General features: G+C 53.2%; 1 protein-coding gene across 4 annotated transcripts in view; it reads left to right on the top strand.

Moving 5' to 3' along the window:
- Positions 1-10,044, top strand: part of APBA1 (amyloid beta precursor protein binding family A member 1) — a 210,138-nt gene extending 200,094 nt beyond the window's left edge. For all 4 annotated transcript variants that reach the window (XM_045882231.3, XM_045882229.3, XM_054509160.2 and 1 more), the window contains 3 exons: positions 3,320-3,439; positions 5,369-5,509; positions 6,414-10,044. In XM_045882231.3, the coding sequence (XP_045738187.1) occupies positions 3,320-3,439; positions 5,369-5,509; positions 6,414-6,485 (333 nt within the window). In that variant the 3' untranslated portion in view covers positions 6,486-10,044. The remainder of the gene's footprint in view (positions 1-3,319; positions 3,440-5,368; positions 5,510-6,413) is intronic.
- Positions 10,045-13,952: the final 3,908 nt, after the last annotated feature.

Below are 13,952 nucleotides of genomic sequence, written 5' to 3'. Positions count from 1 at the left end.
CTTTTGCTTAGATGATCTGTCCATTTCAGTGAGGGGGTGTTAAAGTCCCCTACTATTATTGTATTGTTGTCAATGTGTTTCTTTGCTTTTGTTATTAATTGGATTATATAATTGGCTGCTCCCATGTTAGGGGCATAGATAGTTAAAATTGTTAGATCTTCTTGTTGGATAGACCCTTTAAGTAGGATATAGTGTCCTTCCTCATCTCTTATTATAGTCTTTGGTTTAAAATCTAATTTGTCTGATATAAGGATTGCCACCCCAGCTTTCTTTTGGTGTCCATTAGCATGGTAAATGGTTTTCCACCCCCTCACTTTCAATCTGGGGGTGTCTCTGGGTCTAAAATGAGTCTCTGGCAGACAGCATATCGATGGGTCTTGTTTTTTAATCCAATCTGATAGCCTGTGTCTTTTGATTGGGGCATTTAGTCCATTTACATTCAGGGTAACTATTGAAAGATATGAATTTAGTGCCATTGTATTGCCTGTAAGGTGACTGTTACTGTATATTGTCTCTGTTCCTTTCTGGTCTGTGTTACTTTTAGGTTCTCTCTTTGCTTAGAGGACCCCTTTCAATATTTCATGTAGGGCTGCTTTGGTGTTTGCAAATTCTTTTAGTTTTTTTTGTCCTGGAAGCCCTTTATCTGTACTTCTATTTTCAATGACAGCCTAGCTGGATATAGTATTCTTGGCTACATATTTTTCTCATTTAGTGCTCTGAATATATCCTGCCAGTCCTTTCTGGCCTGCCAGGTGTCTGTGGGTAGGTGTGCTGCCAATCTAATGTTTCTACCATTGTAGGTTACAGACCTCCTGTCCTGAGCTGCTTTCAGGATTTTCTCTTTGTCTCTGAGACTTGTAAGTTTTACTATTAGATGTCAGGATGTTGACCTATTTTTACTGATTTTGAGGGGGGTTCTCTGTGCCTCCTGGATTTTGATGCCTGTTTCCTTCCCCAAATTAGGGAAATTCTCTGCTATAATTTGCTCCAATATACCTTCTCCCCCCCCCCCTTTCTTTTTCTTCTGGGATCCCAATTATTCTAATATTGTTTCGTCTTATGGTATCACTTATCTCTCGAATTCTGCCCTCGTGATCCAGTAGTTGTTTATCTCTCTTTTTCTCAGCTTCTTTATTTTCCATCATTTGGTCTTCTATATCACTGATTCTCTCTTCTGCCTCATTTATCCTAGCAGTTAGAGCCTCCATTTTTTATTGCACCTCATTAATAGCCTTTTTGATTTCGACTTGGTTAGATTTTAGTTCTTTTATTTCTCCAGAAAGGGATTCTCTAGTATCTTCCATGCTTTTCTCAAGCCCAGCTAGTATCTTTATAATCATCATTCTAAGCACTATTTCTGACATCTTACAATGCCCATATTGATTAGGTCCCTGGCAGTCGGTACTGCCTCTTGTTCTTTTTTTTGAGGTGAGTTTTTCTGTCTTGCCATTTTGTCCAGAGAGTAGATGAATGAAAGAACAAAATGCTAAAAGCATAACAACGACTCCAGAGAAGTAGACACTAAACATATCAGAAGAGACCTGAAACTGGGGGGAAAAGAAAGGGAAAGAAAAAAAATATATATGATCAGGCTGGTGAATAGATGAGAGCCACACACTAGATTTTGGGTGTATTTTCGTCTGTTAGAAGAAGCTGCCTCCCAAATTTTAAAGAAGGAAAAACTTATGTATGTACAAAAATAAGGGTAAATATGATGAAGGGATGGAATATGACTATAAAGATGAAAATTATAAAAGATTTTATAAAAGGAATTGATAAGTTGGTTGAAAAAATAAAATTAAAAAAAATAAAAGGGATAGAGAATGTGATCAGGCGGGAGACTAGAACAAAGCCATACACTAGAGATTTAGGGTATATTTTGGTCTGTTAGAAGAAACTGTATCCCAAAATTTTAAAGAGAGAAAAACATACACATACACACACACATACACACACACACAAAATAAGGTTAACTACAATGAAAGGATAGAATATGACTTTAAAAAGGAATTGATAAGATGTTTAAAAAGGGGAAAAGAAAAAGGAAAAAATAAAATTTAAAAAATTAACTTTGAAAGACTAAAGAATCATGGTAAAAAAGCCATGGATTCTATGTGCAGTATTCTCCTAGGGCTGGAGTTCTGCCATTCTCATTGATCGGTAAACTTGGTCTTCGCTGGCTGTTCTTGCTGATCTTCTGGGGGAGGGGCCTGTTGCTGTGGTTCCCAAATGTCTTTGCCGGAGGCGGAATTGCCCTGCCCGTGCCTGGTCCACGCTAAGTAATCTGCTGGGTTTGTTCTCGGGAGCTTTTGTTCCCTGCAAGCTTTCCGTATAGCTTTGGAGGCCGAGAGTGAAAATGGCGGCCTCCCAATCTCTGCCCTGGAGGAGCCGAGAACTCGGGGCCCCACTCCTCAGTGCGCCCCCAGAGAAAAGCAGTCAATCACTCCCATCTCCCCGGTCTCCAGCTGCACTCCGTGCTCCCCCGGCCTGTGACCGAGCATTTCTATCTCTGGCACTCGACTCGGTGTGGAGTCTCCAAACCCAGCAGATCCCTGTGGTGCACTCCCACGCAGCTCCTCCCGGGGGAGGAAGGGGAGTCTCCCCGGATCTGCCGCTTGTTGGGTCCCTGCTGGAAGAGCAGTGGCCCGACGTGGTGGCACAAATTTGTTCTTCTGATGCTCTCCATGGCTTCTTTGTTGAACAAACCTTACTCCTTGTGAATGATACACACCCTGCCGTTGTCTGTATGGGGGATCATGGTGTCAGCGAAAATGCTTGGGTTTGAAAACAACAGATCTGGGGTTGGATCCCACTGCTGATGTGCGTTGCTGAGTATCTCTGAGCCTCAGTTTCTTCTTCTGTAAAACGGACATAGTTATAGCTGAAGTTTGTCAAGGAGACTGAGGAGACGGCTCCTGTGGGTGGCAAGAGTCCATGCTCAGTGACAGGTAGTTTGGCTGGTTTCATCATCGGGACAGAGTGTGATGGACGGTGATGGTGGGGTGCTGACACGTGGTGCTAACACGATGGTGCCGACTGGTCATCAGGCCCCCCAGCTCCCGCACCAGCCATCACTCCCACCCCACCACGCTCCCCACACTCTCAGAGCACACTGGCCGCAGGTGCAAGAGGTACATCACCTCTTCAGAGCCTGAGTTGGTTCATCTAGCAGTGGGTTATCCCTGCCCAGGCACCATCGGCCTGTGTGAGGGGCTGCTTCACGAGTCCCCAAAATTTTTGCCTTGAGTGCTGTCAGCTTTGATGTCCTCTGCCTCCCTCCGCTGGCTGCCATCTCCACTGTGCCCCATTCACGTTTCAGGGCCTGAAGAACCAGCCCCGGGTGAAGCTGAACATTGTGAGGTGTCCTCCAGTGACCACCGTGTTGATCAGGAGACCGGACCTGCGCTACCAGCTGGGTTTCAGCGTCCAGAACGGAATCGTAAGTCTGGCTCTGCACTTCCTCCCAAAAGTCTTAGAACTCTGGCACAGTGTTTGGTTTTACATTTTTTTTTTTTTTTAAAGCCAGGCAGGTCCCCAAATGAATCCAGCAAGGAGAGGGCTGGGTGGGGGAGGGCCACTCTGCCTCCTCCGTGGGCAGATCCCCTTCGGGCAGAGAATTCTGTGCCTTCCACGGGAGAAAAAAAGGTGCTAGCCACAGTCAGGGCCCTGAGTCTCTAGGTGACAGTGCAGGGTGGCACTCCCAGCTGCCAACTTGAGATGGTCTGGGACGTGCCTCCGAGCGCTTCTTCCCCCTCCAGCCCTGGGTGTGCAGTGCTGGGGCTGGGCGGGCTCCCCGGAGATTCCAGGCACTGCCCAGGGGCGGCGCCCCCGGGCCTGTGACGCATGAATGGCCTCCGCCTTGCCTCTGTAACCTGAAATAGCACTGTAGGGCTAAAGAGTATTTTCATCACTTGGATGTCTGCCTTGAAACAATACTTCCTTTTTTCTTTATTGTGGTGAAATACACACAGCGCTAAGTTTACCATGGAAACGATTCTTAAGCGTACAGTTCTGTAGCGTGACGTACATTCATTCACAGAGTGGTATAACCACCACCACTAGCTCTTTCCAGAACTTTTTCTTCGTCCCAAGCCGGAATTCCGTACTCAGTACTATTCCCTTTTGTCCTGGTTTGCTTGTTCTGGACTCACAGGAGGTCCGGGCTTTGATGATAGTCCCGTTCTCTGTCTGTGACCTTCTTGACTTTTAGGTTTTGGGTATGCTCTCCCTCTGTTTTGCCTCCGTCTTTCCAGATTGAAGAACCCTATTGTTTTCCCCCTTAAGTTGCAATTAAGAGCGGTAGGTTATTAAAATTTTATTCAGAGTATGTTTCGAGGTTTAGAAATACCATTGGGGTTCCAGGTGGCATGGAAACATCCAGCCCCTTCATCTGTTCTTTGTACCCCAGTGGCCTTGTCCTAGGCTGGGGAGCCAGGGTTCCTTCTATGGTTTGGGCCAGATGTCTGTTTTTATCTGCTGATTTTCCTTGTTTGCTTTGTTCATATTCAAATAATTTTGGAAGTTGTTCAGATACAAACAGCGGCAGGTCCCTCAGTTTTGTCTGAAGTGTGGGAAGCGCCCGCGGAGTGTTTGACCCCAGGGCACCCCAAGGGCCGCAGGGTCCCCATGCTCAGACACAGACAGCCCATTGTCTTGGGATGCCAAGGTCTTGTCTACGTGGGCTGAAAAGGTACATATCTGAAGTGAAAAGTCAACTCTGTAAATTCAGAACATATTTCTGGGGGGAAAGTCTGATGCTTTGTGTGAGGTGGGGACAGCCTGGCTCCCAGGGCCGAGCCCAGAGCCCTCCAACCCCTGGAGAGGTCATCTCCTCTGCGAACTGTGATGCCTGGCCATACAGCGGCGGAAAGCAGCCGCGGTGGCCTTTCCGTGAGGAGTGAGTTTGAACGAGGGCTGTGGAGTGGAGAAGGCCGAAAGGAGCCAGCTGGCCACACTTTGGCTCATGTAACTGTGACCCTGAAAAGCAGGCTTCGAACATGATAAAGTTCGATGTTCAAGTCCCAGGGGTGAATGTGGGAAGTGATATTCGCCTGTGTTCCACGGGCTGAGAGCTTGAAACCATGGCGGCTCGGTGACAGGCCCCAACAGCTCTTTCTCCCACGGCCCAGCTGGGATGACAAGCGGTCAGAACTCAGCGGGCTGTGACGCCCCGTGATGCACCGAGTGCACAGGCGTGTGGCCCTTTTTGTCGTGGAAAGAAACCAAGAGATTTAAATGCCCCCAAAGTAACCACAGCAGCTTCTTAGAGATGAGAGGGCAGGGGCTCCAGGAACAACAGGCCCATCCCCACCCAGCTCCCCGCCACGTGGTGCTGCCCTGAAGGGTAACGTGGTCTTTCTTCCGACAGATCTGCAGCCTCATGCGAGGGGGGATAGCGGAGAGAGGTGGCGTCCGCGTGGGACACCGGATCATTGAGATCAACGGGCAGAGTGTGGTGGCCACTCCACACGAGAAGATCGTCCACATCCTCTCCAATGCGGTGGGGGAGGTAGGAGCGAGCAGGGCCGGGGGGGTGGGGGGAGGTTGGTGCCCCTGGTGCCCCTGGCCTCACGCTTGTGCGGCCCCACACAGGCCTTCCAGGGAGTGTCCGTTCTGGTCCTCAGCACTGCCTGACAGCCAGAACCTCCATCCCAGCCCGCATTTTGGTTTTTTTTAGGATTTTTATTTATTTGAGAGAGACAGAACACTAGAGAGGGGAGGGTCAGAGGGAGAAGCAGGCTCCCAAGGAGCAGGGAGCCCGATGTGGGACTCAATCCCAGGACTCCAGGATCATGACCTGAGCCGAAGGCAGTCGCTTAACCAACTGAGCCACCCAGGCGTCCCCCAGCCCGCATTTAACCCAGTGACCAGCCATGCCCGGGAGCAGCTCCTGCCAACAGGAGCGAGTCCCCTTTGCATTAGTTGCTCTCCTTCCCCTTTGGACTCTGGGATTCATCCGTGTGGCTTCCCTCGGGCTGCCCAAGTTCTGTCCGGTTTTCCAGTTAGCGTGCTGGGGAGATGGAGTCTTCGCTTGAATCTCGTCAGCAGAGCCCCCTCCAGGGGCAGCTCCCCGGTAGGGGCCTCCTGAGGTCGTGGTGGCTGTTCCTGGGCCCCCTTCCTGGGCCACCCAACCTGTGCGGGGCGGGGCGGGGAGGAGACAGGAGGAGTCAACCCCCCCCCCCCCCACCTCAGCCCGGTGAGAGCAAGAATGTCGCACTGGCTGGGAGAACAAACATTTTAGAGAGAGGCCACCTCGGTCCGGTCCCTGTCGTGGGTGGGGGGGTGGGGGGAGGAGATCTTCAAAGCCCCCCGTGGTTAGAGCCGCTGCCCGCCCCCACGCAGGGCCATGGCGGGGGGCGGCGATGCCCACAGCCCCCGGCCTGAGGCCCACTGACGCGCCTCCCGCCCCTCAGATCCACATGAAGACGATGCCGGCGGCCATGTACAGACTGCTGACGGCCCAGGAGCAGCCCGTTTACATCTGAGGCCGCGCGCCCGCCTGGCCGCTTGCATGGAGGCCTGTCCTCACTCGTGGTGTGTTTCTCGTGCTGCATCTGTGTGCCCACCGAGACCCTTCCCTCTCACGCCCAGCACCGGTTCTCCACCGAAGAGGAGAAGCCGCAGACCTCTTTGCTCGCTCGCTCTCCAGTTTGCAGGGTTTTTTTCTTTTTTCTTTTTTTTTTTTAACGCCAGGGGCGTTTTGTCTGCGCTCGCTTGAGGATGGAGAGCAGCCGCCAGCCCCCGGGTCCCGGCCCAGGCCGGCACCATCCCGAAGGGCCCTCGGGGGTCCCCAGGGGGGCCGTCACTGCTCAAGGGCAGTGAGTCCGGCCGCAGCGCCCGGCGCTCCGTCGGGCCAACAGCAGGCACCAGCCGCGTCTTTAAGGGGTTGCCCTGCCCACCGTGGACCAGGGGCGCCACACAGCTCCGCCCAGAATTTCTGAGCCAACCTTAGGCCTCTTCTAGAGCTAGTTTTAGTTTCCACATCGTTTTTTTTAACGTGAGCCTTCTCACCCAAGGGTCGACGGGGAGCTGCCTGGGACCAGGGCACCATCTCGTTGCAGAGAGCTCAGCGGTTCCTGGGGCGGCCTCGGCCTCCCTGGTCGTCCCGAGGTTACCAACCATCAGATAGACACGGCAGGGACTCCGGTCCCCCTTCTCTGCCGCACACGATCACCCTCGCCGCCTCCCACCACCAGTGAGGCACACAGAGCCCCTGGAAAGCCCACACCGCCCCTCCGTGAGGCCCCTGCCCCTGGCCGGTGGGGCCTGCAGGGGCTGCGCGGCCCTGTCCTGAGAGAGACGCCCCCTCCGGGGCTGAGGCCTGGCTCTGCCGGCTCGGCCTTGGTTCAGAGAGCACTAGTGGGCTCCCCCGAGCCCCCACTCCTCACCCGCGCGGGGAGTCTGGGAAGGATGGACTGCTCCCCTGGAGGAAGAGCGCCCGGGTGCCCAAGGCAGGACCAGCTTTCTCCTCTGCTCAGGGCTGAGGCAGCACGTGACATTTGAAAGTCCAGCATAGTAATAAACCACAAAACTAAGGGGACAGGAATGACCCCACACTATGCCTAAGAATCCCCAAGTGTGTTCTAGAAACATCATCTCGCTGCCTCGTGGGTCTGAGAGAGCTTTGAGTGTTCCCATCAGGTGCCTCATTTCGTGGGTTCTGTCTTGGTTCAGTGCAGGTGTTTCCGTGATATTATTCTGAGCCAGTTTTCACTTATTCTTGTCCAAAGAGCATTTTGTTTTCATGTAGGTGGGTGTGGGTCGGTTTGATTTTCGTTTTGTTTCGTTCATGACCTCAGCAGAGACAGGGGAAGAGAAACTAATATATTTTGTGATATTAATAGAGTCCCTGTTCTCTGCACCGGGGATATTTATGTTGTGTCTGTGGAAATAGGAATTCGGCGAGCACATGTTGGCTAGTATGTATTTATATGTCAAATGGAGGGATTTTGGGGAGGGAGGAAAGGGAGTATAAAAAAACAGGAAAAGACCGCCCCCCAAGTGCCGAGTGGGCAGTTCCCCTGGGATTTCTGTACCTCCTGTTTTCTGCTGAAAGGAGAGCTAAATGTTCCAAGGGCATCAGTAGCTGACTTCAGTTTGACGACAGCACAAGCCCTAAGGAAGATGGGTCACTGCTGCCCGAACATCCTCTCTGGGAAGGGGCTGCCCCCTCTCCAGGGGTGCCGGGGTGCACGGTCCAGGACTCCTGGACTTTCTGAGGATGCTCAGCCCCAACGGCCGGCTCACCACACCTGTGAGCAGCCAGAATCATGGCTCCAGATTCTCTTAAGTCCTAAAGAGTCATGCATTGGTCCTTCCTCTGCCAAAAAGAGTGGGTAAAATAGGAACAAAGCATTATTGGTATTTTAGGCATCAGGAGCCTTGGCAAATCATGGGAGAGGCTCAGGCCTGTCTGTCTGCTGCCAGAGCACCTGGACAGAGGCCTGTCCACGATGGGCCGGCAGATGGGGACCCCTCCCCAGCTTAGCACTGTGCAGCCTCCCCATAATTACAATTAAGTATCTTCACCCAAAGGAGAGAGGAGAGCAAGCATCGATTCTGTTGCTATCGCACAAAAATCCTGGAACATTTGGCAACATTTGCCAGAGAAGCCAATCTGGTGAGCTCTCCGGAAAGACCAACATATTTTAGCCTAAGAGGAAGGTTCTTTATCCACCGCTCACCTTCTGTCAGTCCAAGCGGCTCCTTACACCCCGATAGCTCATGTTCCTGGAGCTCGGTCTGGGTTTGGCTGACGAGTCCGTTCCTTCCCCTGCTCCCATCGGATGGAGGGGCCTCACCCACCTTTGGTTAACCAAGGAGGCGGGGCCTTAAGTGTCAGTAACTCGGTTTGGGAAAATCCCGTGGGACGAGGTGGTCACTTTCTTTCTGGCATCCCAATATATATAGTTATATATGTAAATACCTGAACACCCCCATCTCACGGGGAAGACTGTACAGAGCAGCCTTCCCAAACAGGGCCCAGGCAAAAAGCCACTCTTGCTGCTTGGCTGGGACATGCTGGTGACTCAGCTTTGGGGACAGATTCTCAGATTCGTCTGCCCCTCCTGGTCCAGCCAGGATGCACCAGAACGCACCCTGTCTCTGCCTTCTCACCTGGGAGCATTTCAGGGAGCCACCATCAGCCTTGGGTTCGCGAGAGGAGAAAACCCCCAGAGACCAAGACCCGGCGTCTGCTCCCTCACCAGAGTGGGCCCCTCGGGGCCCCCTGAGCCTGCCGCGGGCCCCCCTGAGCCCGCCACGGGGCACCGGATGCCAAGCCTCCACGCGCAGGTCTGCTGTCTGGACACTGCCCGTCCACACCGGCCTCAGAGAGTCCCAGAGTAACCTACTACCTCCCCCATCGCTCCCGCTGCCCCCCAGGCCCCCATTCGCACTCCACACCCCCATCTGCACGCTGAGGAAACTCATCCACGAGCCCCTCCTGGGTCCCTCGACCCAGCAGTGTGGCTGTTACCACTGTTTACAACCAAGGGCCACCTCCTTTCAGATATGTTTACTCTCCCACTGACACGGCCACTGGCTGGTTTGAGTTTCGCGTCCGTCGGCTCCTTCCCCGGTTCGGGCCAACTAGGGCACACGACCCGATTCTTTGCCCCCCTCCATCAAGGCAGTGTGTGCGTGAGGACCACGTGGGAAGGAAATTTCTTGTACATAGCACAGCCCCTGGAGTATGAACTTGTACTATTGTTCTGTAAAGAGGGTGAAATAGAGCTTATTGTAAAGCTTGGGACAAGTAGAGTATTGTATTTGTAACAATATCGTTCTTTGTATACACAAAACTCAATGATCTCTATATATAAATATAAATTATATAAATAAAATATATACACACGTGAGCCTGGAATGTTGGTGCCACACACCCACTGAATGTACTTCCTCCGGCAGCCTGGTCCCTGGGCCCGGCCGCCCTCCCCTCCTCTGTACTGTTTTGGGGGTTGTGATGTATTCGGTGTGTTCTCTTCCTTTATTTAACTGAACGCTAATGTCTGTAAGAGTTGCTGCAACAATAAATAAGAACTTCATCTCTTGGCCCCGGCCGAGCGTCCTGTTGTTTCTGGGAAGGGACGGGAGGGGCCCCGGGAGGGGGGAAGATGGGGTCTTTTCCTCCCCCCGCAGGCCACCTCCTGGCCCTCGTGGAGGGCCTGCTTCTGCCCAGAGCCCAGACGCGTCCCGTGAAACCCGCTCGACCCTGGCAGTGTCGCCTGTTAGTGCAGACGTCCCAGCAGCCTGGCGAGGCGGGTCCTGGCGGGTCCCCTCGCGTCACCAGCACTGGGTGGGAGCGGCGGCAGGTGGGCGGGCTTACTCACTGGCACCTCTCGGCAAGCCCCCCAGAGCTGTGCTGCCCCCCGACGACTGTCCCCTGTGGGTGGGACTGCCCCTGCCCGGGGGTACCTCACACCGTCCCCTCTCCGCTTGATCTCCCCTGCAATTGCAGAACTAGAGAAAAAAGCACTCGCCCACCCTGCCACACACACAACCTTCATTCTACTCTTTTGTCTGTCATTTCCCCTTACACCACGATCCTCCGTTCCCTAACCACCACCACCCCCACCGCCCCGAGCTCCTTCCTCATCTGCAGAATAGCGTCTATCTCGTGGGGACACGGTGAGGGTCAGCCAAGGCATTTGAAGCCTTGGCAGCATGCCCGGCTCCCAGAAGGGCTGGGGAAGGGCTGGCCCCGCGGCATTAAAGCAAGCATGCCGAGCCTCCCGGGCCCGCAGACACAGGCCCACAGAAGCTGCCTGCGTCTTCACCCACCCCTGCACTGCACCATCAGCAGCCACAGCTCTGCAAGGTCCCCATGGGTGCTGGCGGTGTCTCTGCTCAGCTCAGGGGGCCCCAGGACCCCTGAAGCCCCAGCTTGGCCTGCAGAGCATTATAAACTGATGCATTTGTTGCCTCCCACAAATGCATATTTTAGTTCCTGGTTAAAAAAGACAACTCTGGACTGTTAATGCATAACTTTTTTGAAAGTTAAAACTATGACTCTCCTACACATCCAGGATGAACACACATCAAAGATTGATTAACGCAGTGACGAAACAAGCAATAAAGGTGGTCCAAAGAGCATTCGGAGGTACCACGCATTTGTAGATATTTAAAAGGAATGTGAGGGGAGCGCCTGGGTGGCTCAGTCGTTAAGCGTCTGCCTTCGGCTCGGGTCATGATCCCGGGGTCCTGGGATCGAGCCCCGCGTCGGGCTCCCCGCTCAGCGGGGAGCCTGCTTCTCCCTCTCCCACTCCCCCTGCTTGTGTTCCCTCTCTCACTGTGTCTCTGTCAAATAAATAAATAAAATCTTTAAAAAAAAAAGGAATGTGAGGATAAAACGGCTAGGTGAGCTGTCACTGGCCTGTAGCCTTAAAAGCAGCAGTGCATCTATAACCTTCGGGTGACCTTGTCTGCCACGCTGTAGTCATCGGTCTGGCTGGCTGGGGGCAGAGGGAAGGCCGCTGGACGGGGCTCCGTGCTGCGCTGTGTGGAAAAGAGCCCCCACGTTCATACCAGCATCCTTCACAAGAGTGGGGGCAGCCCAAGCGTCCACCAGCAGACAGATGAGCAGTCCAATTAGGACACGTAGAGCTCTTGATACAGGAACAGGATACAGCCTTGAAAAGGAAGCCAACGATGACACGGACTACAACACGGACGGAGCTCGAAGACGTTACACCAAGTGACACAAAGCAGTCCCCAAAGGACAAATGCTGTACAACTTCCAGGAGCTAGCTAGAGCGGTCAGATCTGTAGAGACAGAAAGAAGAATGGTGGCTGCCTGGGGCAGGGGAAGGGCGACCAGGGGGCTCTTGTTCCGTGGATATCAGATTTCAGTTTGGGAAGGTGGAGAAAGCTCTGGAGAGGGATGGTGGACTGGGTTGCGCCACAGGGTCAGTGTACTTCATGCCGCATAACTTTAAACTTAAGGATGGTTAAAATGGTCAAATTTTGTTGTGCCTGTTTTGCCATAGTTTTTCTAATTAAAAATAAAGCATGGGGTGGGTTTGGAGGTAGTTTTTTATGTGGGATGGCTGTGAAAGGCTTACTGGGAGGGAATGTGGGAGGGCCCCGTGGATGTCCAGGGGATGAGTGTTTCAAGCTGAAGGGACAGCACACACAAAGGCCCTGAGGCCAGATCTTGCCAGGAGTGCTGGAGGCAGCGCTAGGAGGCCAATGTCTCTAGAGCAGAGAAAGGGAGGCAGCAGAGAGCTGGAGATGGAACTCTGCAGGGCAGGGGTGATGGTGGTAGATGTAGGGCGTCGAAAGAACTCTGCTGCTGCATGCAAATACACGCACGTGCGCTCAGCTCCCACTCATCGCCTCCTCTGAGCTCCCTTCCAGAAATCGCCCTTTTTAATAGGGAACCAACTTGGCAGGAGCTGGGTTTTGGTGCCATCTGGTGGCACAACACGAGAAATGCCTAATCCGGACAACCACGGGCAATGGCACATGCGGGTAAGTGAATGAGGAATCTTAGCCACCCGTTCCAGCCCCTTCTTTTCCAGACAAGCCACACAGTGGGTAGTCCGCTAGAGCCTCACTCCCTGGCAGCTGCTGATGGAAGGACGGGGGGGAGGGGGGTCCTTATCTTCAAATTAGCCAGGCCTGAATCGCCTGGAGACCCTCCTGGCAGCACAGTGACCTCAGCCTGGGGCCACCTGCAGAGTCTTTGTGAGAGCCGAGCTGACTGCCGGTTCCCCATCCCTTCTGCTAGGCTGGAGAGCTGAGGGCACCACTGCGAGAGGTGGGATGCACAGCCTCGTTGCCACCTGGCTGGCCTTCCCCCCACCCACCCACCCTGAGCCACCACATGTTCTGCTCCCGTTGGTGATCTTACCAGCGGCCTAACTACACCACCGCTCTCTTTCCCCTCCACTACACAGTCTCTGATGGACAAGGGCCAAATTTTTCTCAGCTTTCTAGTCATGGTGGCTTATAATTAGATGAGTCACAGACAGGGGATTCAAAGTACAGCTCTGTATTAGATTAATCATATTCTCGCTGTGCAATCCTGGGCAAGTTAATTAACCAACCTGAGCAACTATTTCTTCAGCGGTCAAATAGGCACAGCTTGTCCCAGTTAAGATGAAAGATTCTGCCCTTGAGGCATCTCACGTGCACAACAGACGCGGTCGTGGTGTGCAGAGTACAGAACTAGGCCTGGAGGGGGACTGTTAGGGAACTCTTCTCAGAGGAGGGGATGTCTCTGCAGGGTTTTGAAGGTGCTGTAGGAGTTTTCCAGGTGCCGTGGCTAGGGGGAACGTTCCATGCAGAGGCATAGGAACCTGGAAGAACGTGACGAGAGGATCCAACAGCACTTGGTACTCTGGAAAACAGGGTGGTGGCCTTCCACCATGTCGACTTAGCTGAAGTCGAACTTAGTTTTTCCAGAATTCGCTTCCCTGTATGATTCCAAATTAGGGTTGTTCACAAAAGAAATTTAAGTGACATTTGGATGGCAGACACAAACATCGGCCAAAATGTCCTGAAGGTCAGGACTGGGTGCTGTTGTGGCTCACACAGTGTCCTGGGCCGCAGGTGCCCACTGCTGGCTCGGGCAGAGACCATCCAGCGGCCCCTCCATTTCTCCATCGGCTTCTGGGACCTAGACCAGGTACGTGTGCAGCCGGCTCCACTGGCAGGCCACCACGTCCCTGAGATGGGAGGTGGTGGGTGACAGACCCAGTGCCACTCCGAGCCCACGGTTTCCGGTCTCTTCTTGCCCACAGCCCCGTGCACATCCACTTCTCTTTACAACAGCCAGCCCTGCTGACCCAGAGGCGCAGCCCTCCCTGGACTCCTTCACTGGCTCCCACAGCCACATAGGGTCGAATCCCTACAGTAAATGGCATGCAGCACTCCTAACGACCAAACCCAAACAGAGAAGGAAACGGGAGTGGAGAGGCTCCGTCTGGGGCTGATCAGAGAACGTTCCA

This window comes from Mirounga angustirostris, unplaced genomic scaffold, assembly GCF_029215605.1.
Source record: "Mirounga angustirostris isolate CCGP_5_RB_7025 unplaced genomic scaffold, mMirAng1.0.hap1 SCAF_15, whole genome shotgun sequence".
NCBI lineage: Eukaryota > Metazoa > Chordata > Mammalia > Carnivora > Phocidae > Mirounga > Mirounga angustirostris.
Note: the sequence above shows the minus strand (reverse complement) of the source record. Positions and strands in the feature narration are given on the sequence as shown.